The sequence below is a fragment of the Microtus oregoni genome, unplaced genomic scaffold (genome assembly GCF_018167655.1).
Source record: "Microtus oregoni isolate MIOR12 unplaced genomic scaffold, Mior012 000017F_ref0000208, whole genome shotgun sequence".
NCBI classification, from domain to species: Eukaryota; Metazoa; Chordata; class Mammalia; order Rodentia; family Cricetidae; genus Microtus; species Microtus oregoni.
The window spans coordinates 23,372,282-23,381,467 of record NW_024543076.1 but is presented as its reverse complement, the minus strand read 5'-3'; the positions used below and the strand labels follow the sequence as shown (position 1 = coordinate 23,381,467).

At 40.0% G+C, this 9,186-nt stretch overlaps 1 protein-coding gene across 1 annotated transcript; it reads right to left on the bottom strand.

The window, feature by feature from the left end:
- Nucleotides 1-7,551: 7,551 nt before the first annotated feature.
- LOC121458247 (glycoprotein-N-acetylgalactosamine 3-beta-galactosyltransferase 1-like) lies at nucleotides 7,552-8,622 on the bottom strand. The gene has a single exon (XM_041667348.1). It carries the CDS (start codon nucleotides 8,620-8,622, stop codon nucleotides 7,552-7,554), a length of 1,071 nt encoding a protein of 356 aa, XP_041523282.1.
- Nucleotides 8,623-9,186: the final 564 nt, after the last annotated feature.

Here is a 9,186-nt window from a genome sequence, read left to right as displayed (position 1 = left end):
AGGAGACTCCATGGAAGAAGATGAAAGAGGAGTGTAATGTGGAGGACATCATGGAAATAAGACCCTTTAAATCAACATGATCAAAGCTCATGTAAACTGACAGAGACGAAGGCAGCATGCTCAGGCCTGCAAGATCTGTACCAGGTTTTCTCTGTTATATTATGGCTTCCAATTTAGTGTTTTTATGGGATTCCTGAGTGTGAGAACAAGTGGGTTTCTGATTCTTGTGCCTTTTCTTGGAAACTCTTCCTTCTGTTTTTTTTTTTTTTTGTCTAGTGTAACCCCAGTGTGTTAGTTTATATTATATTGTTATATTTATCATATATTATTTTATTATAGTTTTCTCCTTAGTAGCCTGTTTGTCTCATGATGAGAGCAAGAAAAAGAGTAGATTCCAATGGGAGCACATGAAGAGAAACTGGGAGGAGTAGAGGGAGATGAAGTCATAATCAAGAGATATTATGTGAAAATAATATGTTTTCAATAAAAGGGGAAAATGAGGTACAAAACTAAAGGGAATTCTCAAAAGATGAAACACAAATTTCTGAGAAATACTTAGAGAAATGTTCAATATTTTTAGTCATAAGGGAAATGCAAATTAAAATCAAGTCTACATTCAGATTTCATTTTATACCAGTTAGAATGGCCATGATCAACAAAACAAATGACAGCTCATGCTGGTGAGGATGTGGAATAAGAGGGACGTTCATCCATTGCTGGTGTGAGTGTAAACCTATAGAACCACCAGGGAAATCAGTATGGAAGTTACTCAGGAAGATGGTGTGTGTGTGTGTGTGTGTGTGGTGTGTGTGTGTGTGTGTGTGTGTGTGGTGTGTGTGTGTGTGGTGTGTGTGTGTGTGTGGTGTGTGTGTGTGTGTGTGTATCCAAAGAATTCTTCATCCTATAATTGAGATGCCTTGTCAACCATAATTACTGCTGTCCTATTCATGATAGCCCAAAATTGAAAAGTCTAGAAATTAACTCACAGATAAATAATGAATGAAAATGTGGTATATTTACACGATAGAATAGTATGTAGCTGAAACAAATAAGCAAAAAGACAATAAATTTGTATATAATTGGGTGGATTAGAAAAATTCATCCTGGCTGAAATAACACAGAACCCAAAAGAAAAAGGTAGCATATATTCTCATATGTATAGATGTTATTTTTAAGCATTGGATAGGCATAAACAATGCATATAACTGCAGAGACTGCATATAGTTTAAGGGCTACAGAAAGAAAGGATGATCTCCCAAAGAATGGAAAATAAATTATGTAATTATGGAAAGACAACGTATGTTTATGGGGGACTGGAATGGGAGGATTAAATGAAGAGGGAAAGGAATATAAGGGAGGAAATATGGGAAAGAAAAGATAACACTAAAGAGCCACTTGAGTAGTCATACAGAAACCCATTACAGTAAAAATTTTTTAAATTACATATATGAAAGAAATATATTTAGGACTGCAAAATGGAGGAGAAAAAAGCGCCAATAAAACATGTATTACAACCAAGTAAAGCTCCAGTGCTAGGAAGAGGTTAGATCTGATTGAGTTATTGGCCAAATTCATCGAAACCCCCAAACAACCCAGGAGATGGCCAAGGCTATTGGTTGGTCTCCATGAACTGATGGTAGATAATAGCTACATGTGTCGTTATTGAACACAGAAGTCATGCTGGTGCTAACTAGAGCATGCACTCCTTCTGGATGGTGTCTGTGGTGCTAGAAGTACTCTGCACACTACCAGAGGAAGAAGGGAAACACCAAGGCAGTTACAAGCTGGTCTATCTACAATGGAGATCTTCTTGCATGATGTGCCTTTGCAAGAGTGACAACAAAGTTATAGGAGAACCACTTTGATCTGATTGGAGACCTAGTCCATGAGATGGAACATGTGCCTGATGCTGCTCAGATGCTTAAGAACCTGATACTATACAGTCCATGGACCTAGTGGAAAACCCAATGCCATTGTTCTGATAGAGCAGTGGTTCTCAACCTATTGGCCACAACCCCTTTCAGGGTCAAGCGGCCCTTTCACAAGGGTCACATATCAGATATCCTGCATATCAGGTATATTCCTTATAATTCATAACAGTAGCAAAAATCCAGTTATGAAGTAGAAGTAGAATTAATCTTATAGTTGAGAGTCACTACAACTGTATTAACAGGTCTCAGATTTAGCAACGTTGAGAACCACTGTACTAAAGAAACACAGCAACATGATGATTCCTAATTCTGTTATATCCATAGATCAGTATATTGTTTAACCATCATCTGAGAAGCTTTCTCATACAGAAGCTAAGAACTAATACGGAGACCCCAAATTGGACTATGTTCTGAGAGTGAGATTCCTTGGAGCCATCAGTCCTACGTGGGATGTCTTCATCAAATCCCTTTCCTTAGGGATTGGCAAACTATGTGGAAAGGAGACAGAATTGTTTCAAGAGCCAGTGTGAATGGAAGGCACCAGAGAAACAAGGCCTTCCAAAGACAACAGGGCTGCTGTAAGTGGGGAATAACAGAGGTTGTGGCAGCGTGCACACGGCCTATGCATGTCAGAGCCAGGTGAGGTTCCAGAGGGGAACCAGATGGGAGCCCCATCCCTGACCCAGAAGCTATTTCTAAGTGTCATCCACCAGCAAAGGAAAAAACTATATTCTCCAGTGGAGTCTCACTGGCTATACAAGCCACATTTAGGGTAGGCTCAACACTCAGAAGTAGATGGTCAAGACAAAATAAACTCAATGGTATTTCTTTGGTTTTTTTAACCTCATAATGCTTTGTTTGTTTGTTTGGTTTCCTTTGCTGGCCTTTGCTTATATATTCTGGCTTCTCATTTTGCAATCTTACAGGTTTTATATGTGTCTGTGTGCGCATGTCTCTGTGTACATATGTTTCTGGAGCTTTTTATTTTCTTTTTTTCTCTGCTTTTTTTATGTGTGTGCCTCTGTGTGTATGTATGTATGTGTGTTTGTATGTATGTGTGTGCATGTGTGTGTATGTATGTGTGTTGCTTTATTTTATTCCTATTTTTATTTAGCTGTTTGTTCTCTTTTTATATATTATTCACTCATACAGCATATCCCTACCACAGCCTCCCCTTCTACTATTCCTCCATGCCCCCCCAAACACACCTCCCATCACCCCAAAGTCCATTCCTGATATAGGAGGGTCATCTGTCTATGTGTTACTTTCATTGATTCATAAAGGAACTGCCTTGACCTTTTGATAGGCCAGCCCTTAGGAGGGTGGAGTAGACAGAACAGAATTCTGAGGGGAAGAAAGCAGAGTCAGGCAGACGCCATGACTCTCTTCTCCAAGACAGACGCTGGTTAGATTCATGCCGGTAAGCCACAGTCAAGTGGCAATGCAGATATTAGAAATGGGTTAGATCAATATGTGATAGTTAGCCAATAAGGGACTGGAGATAATGGGCCAGGCAGTGTTTAAATGAATACAATTTGTGTGTTGTGATTTCGGGTGTTAAACTAGCCATGCAGGAGCCGGGCGGGATGAAAAGCAGCCTGCTCTCCTCATCACTACACATTCCTCTTTTGTTTACTTTTAGAAAAGAGCAGGTTTCCCAGTGATACCTACAAAGCATGGCATAACTAGATGCACTAAAACTTAGCACAAACCCTCATATCCAGAATGAACAAGGCAACACAGTAGAAGGAAAAGGGCCCCAAAAGCAGGCAAAAGAATCAGAGATATACCCATTCTCACTGATAGAAGTTCCAAAAAACAATAAGAAAAAAAAAAGAAGCTAACTAACCAAAGCATGTATGTATGCAGAGAACCTAACACATTCCCATGAAGGTTCTGTGTCTGTCCCATAATGTTTGGTTGTGGCTCTCTGTATCTGTTCCTATTAGCTACCAGAGGAAGCCTCTCTGATGATGATAGGGATAGACACAGGTTTATGAACATAGCAGAATATCATTAGGAATCATTACATTGACTGATTTTTGTTTGTTTGTTTGGTTGGTTAGTGGGCTGGTTGTTTGGTTTTTGCCAATTGTTTTTGGTTCTACTCCAGGTGTCTGAGCCCTCTAGCTTCCCATTCCTGGCCATTCAGGCAGTATATGGCATGGGCTCCCTCTTGTAGCTTGGGCCTCAAGTTAGACCAGTCAATAACTGACCACTCCTACAAGCTCTAGGTCACAATTGCCACAGCACATCTTGCAGGCAGGACAGGTGTGGGTCCAAGGTTTAGTGAATGGATTGGTGTTTGTTTTCTAAAGATAAAGACAGCATGGATTTTGATGGATGGGGATGTGGGGAGATTTTTGGAGGAGATGAGCGAGGAGAAACAACAGAATAGATTATATAGAAAAAATATTTTCAATAAAAAAAGAAAAAAGACAGAAAGAAAGATGGCTAAGACACAAGGACCATCTTTTTCTGCTCATCATACATTTTTGATTCCCCTTGGGTTTCTTCTTAGGTCATCTTTCTTCTCAAAGCACACATTCCCCTTACAACCATTATCCACTGCCTGCATTTCAAATGCCCATTGTAATCTGGTTATGCTTAAAATTCTGGCTCCAGCTTCCCCGCTTCTAGATCTAGATACACAAATCCTGATTTTACTATGCTCAGTACTGGAAGACATCATTGGTATGTCTAACTCAACATGTCCCAAATGCATGCACAGATCAGATCCTTTCCATTTTCTTTCTTAGTAACTACCCCTGCTGTACTAGCTACTTGCAAGTCAACTTGACATAAACTAGAGTCATCTGAGAGGAAGGAATATCAATTGAGAAAATATTTTCCTAAGATTGGCCTGATGGCAAGCAGATAAGGCATTTCCTTAATTAGTGATTGATGAAGTAGGACCCAGCCAAATGTGGGTGATGCCATGACTGGGCTGGTGGTCTTAGGTGCTATAAGAAAGCAGACTGAGCAATCTGTAAGGGACAAGCAAGTAAGCAGCATTCTTCCATAGCCTCTGCATAAGCTCCTGACTCCAGGTTCCTGCTTTGACTTCTCTCTGTGATGGACGTTTACCTGCAAGTGTAAAAATAAGCCCTTTCATCGCCAGCATAGTTTCAGTCATAGTGTTTCATCACAGAAATAGAAGCCCTAACTAAGACAGTCACCATGCTCCAGTTGCCTACAGCAGGAACCTGAAAACTGAAAACACTCCTCCTCCCTCTCTCGCATTTGTCTCCCTGCATCCCTTCTCATGCTTGACAACTGCACACTGGCCTCGTCAATTGCTTTCCTTCTGACTGCCACAACCCCTCAATCCATATCCTCTGCACTTCTCAGGCCTTCTGTTCAGGATAGTGCTTTTGAAATAACAGTCTCAAATGTTTGAAAATATTTAAGGAAACATTCCGTGTCATGGAATGTACAATTATGTCATCCGTTATACCTATAATTTCAGATTCATTTCTTGCTTATCCTCAGTCAAGGAGTCTTGGACTCCAACTCCACTGATATTTTGCTTGAATGATGGGACTTGTTTTCTCAGTGTCCCTTGAGTCTTCTGTTTCCTCTGTTTGAACTAATCTCCCCCTTGGTTTACTATTTATCCTGCTTTCTGGACATCACTTCCTCCAAGACCCCTCCCTGATCTTTCTTCCATGACAGACCGAGTTTTCCCTCAGTCTCCAGTACCACTTTTCCCATCATAAGACATCATTTGACAAAAAAGCCTTTTTATTGTCCTTTCCATTTCATTTGGGATTGACCCCTGTACCATTCTCATGACTGCCTGCCTCAGAACTGGCTCCCATAATTGGCTTTAAAATGTATCTGATGTATCAATACACTTAATACATGTTTCTGTCTGAACATTGTGTCAGGTTCAGAACACCCAATTTTCTTTTCCAAGAATTTTAGGAAAAAAAAATGATGAATGCTATCTTGCCTTTGCCATTTCTTTCAACCGTGTTCCTTACATCCTTATATGGGCAGGCGTTAGGATGAGTTTTAAGAAAGTGAAGCTTTAGCTCGATTCTGTCATGGGATACTTGCAAGAAATATTACCATATAGATGTGGGTGAAATTGTTAGTATGTATTTGGATTGATTGTACTATGTTTTACAATTGTGTTTGTACTGAAATAGAGATGAAAAACAGCCCTGAAAATGGTTTCACTGCATATGGATGAACACAGCAGTCATCTACACTGCTGGCCAGAGTCTATCACTCCTGCTCAGAATTTGGACACACCTCACATATTTATGTCTATATGACCAAAGTGTCTGTGAGTGTGTGTTATATAGCACTTAGAAATATTTTATCACGGTAAGTATTTTAAAACAGATTTATACCTTATTTTAAATTTGTTGCTTTGAAACAACCAAAGAACTATTTTATTGACCAATAAGTAATCATGTCACAAGACTCTTCAAAATTTTGCAATAATAATATACATCATAAGGTGAACATACCTCAACATGTACTGTGTCATAAAGCACAGTTTAGCTTGAGGGTAAATTTCCTTCTAGTAATATCGTGATTGCATGTATTCTTGTCAAAATCCTGCATCCAAATGATTTTGGAGGTTTAACTAGTGACTTCTGTTAATACTAAAAAGGAAAGATTTTAAATTAATTCAAGAAATTCAAGAAAGACACAAGTAAGTTCTCACCTGCCTAAATGACAAAAGTGGAAATCTGATTATACTCACAGTTTTTCTAATCTTGTTATCATAACTTCACAATAAACAAGTGATCAAGCAAAATAGCCCTGAGGAAACTGAAAATAGCATTCATGTAAGAAACGTGTTGAATATTACTAACCTAAGAAACAGAATTGAATTTTCTTATTGGTTATTCATAGCCAACAATGGAAAGCTTTGAGAGAAAAACGTTTTTGAATATATGGTACTAGAAAACTATCAAGCACTGAATAAGTATGGATGGCAGAGAGTGGCATTCAGGAGATGCTTCTCTTAGAAAGAGACCACCATGAACGTAGCTCACCATGATAGAAACTAAACCTGAATTAGATTCAAGTACATGACATAGTCAAGACCTATAATAGCAGCACGGTGTGACTTCATTGGTGACTTTTAGTACAGATTGCATTCTAATTCTGGAAGAAATTCCGCCACTCATACATTATGGGGAGGAAATTGTCATTAGACAAATGTTGTGTGCCAGGGGGATTTTAGTTTCTTTATGTTATACAGAACTCTAATTTATGAGTAGAGTATAAAAGATGATGCTAAAATTGCGTTTAGTGTTCAGTCAGGCCTGTATATTATCATGAGCAGTTCATTCTCCTGGTCCAGTAGAGTTTGTTTGATGAGTATGGTCAGAAACGGATACAAAATCGCTCTTCTATCTGACTATTCTTTAAAAAAAAGTATCAGTTATATATGTATAAACAAGGTGCTGTAATACAGAGTGCATCTTCTGCTTTAACCTCAGATCATATTCAGGAACTTTGTTGTTGCTTTTTTTTTTTATTTGATACAATGTTCACTTATTCACCCAGCAAGGCTTGCCCTGCCAAGTGTTCTTTTGGTCATGCAAGGTTAGTCACTCCACCTTCGCTCTTGCATACATCTCAAGTACTTCCTGGGTTAATCTTTTACATCTTCATTTTGCTTTGCTTTGTTTCTTTTCTCTGGTTGATTTGCAGGTAAGGTAGGCTGATATCTGTATGCATAACCATATGGCCTGAGATGATAAACTAGGTATTCCAACTCATATATGGCTATAGCATTTGCATAGTGAAAAGAAACTGCAAAATCAGAACAGCAGTTGGGCCCATATATGGGAGGGTAATAATTATATTTGTAGTACCAAAAAGATTTGGAGTGCAAACCTGGAATTAAGTGATTTTCTGGCAAAAAGGGATGGAAAGTTTCTTTCCCAGTAGGGTCTCTGGAATCGCCTGGCTTCACGTTGACTGTTTGTAAGCACTGTCCCAGAATGATGTCTTCAAAGGCAGTAAAAGGTTCACATCCATTCCTCTTTATCATACGCACCACTCTCCTCAAGGCCTCCTTGCTCAGCACGTAGCCTGCCCCACCACTCATGTAGCCCTCATCTACATAGGGCTTAAATCTTCTCCCAAAGTATACAGGTTGCTCTGGGTCCTGATTTGCCAGAAGCCATCTCAGGTTGTCTACTATAACATATGTATCATCATCTGCTTTCATGAACCAATCTGCATCTTCTAAGTGGTGGTCATGAACATACAGAAAGGCCTTTAATGTTTTCTGGGACAAATGATTTCTGCCCTCTTCAGTTTTTAATCCCACAGCAGGGAAGTCTGCGTTGTCTTCTGAGCTCATAAACAGTGCTTTGTTACAACGCTGGGCCCATGTGGCTCTAATGTGTTTGGCTCTTACCTGCAGATTTTGTGGTCCCGTCATTATCCAGCAAAGAATCTTCACCTTCTGGTAGAGTTTTGCAGCCATGTTTGTGTCCTCATACTTATTGCCAGTGTCCACTTTCAATATCACAAATCCTTTCCGACCATTCTCTCCGGTACCGTCTGACGGATTCTCAGTGGAATAATTAGGAGCCATAGGGTCCATGCCACTGTGTTCTTCTAACAAAATGATAAAGAACTGAGCACAAAATAGATATCCAATGACTGATCCACAGAGGAAAGGTAACTGACGCATCCAAAAGTTGGAGGACATTTAGTAGGCTAGTTCTGCCAGCTGAGGCTGGTGTCTGTTGCTGGTCCTGGGGGTCACGGATGTGAGAACTGCCGCAGTTCTTTAGGCTGTCTTCCTCTAAGCCAACTGTGTGCAGGAGAGGGCAGTTATGCAGGTACATGCTGACCAGCGGGTGTGAAGGAGGGGAGCTGGTGGCACAGACAGTGCCTGAAGCTAAAGAGCTAAGGATGAAGTCTGATCTCCCAGATCCTTTCTCAAGCCCTGCCCCCATCCAGGGTTTTAATGGTCAATTGATTGTTGTGTCCACCTGTGGGAGTCTATGTCCCTTCATGTAAGCCCATACTTTATTTCCATTCCATTTGCTGCCCAGGAGCAACTGCGGGAAGTGTGAAGTACATCACCTGTTGAATCAAAGCTGCTGTTGGCAGTTTTGTGGGTTATTAAAATGGAGAATAGCTTGAGAAATTGAAGTTTTCAATGAAGAAGCCAACTCTTAAGAAGGATATCTTGGGACTGGAGAGATGGCGCAGTGGCTATGAGTACTGATTCCTCTTCCAGAAGACCCAGGTTTGATTCCCAGCATCC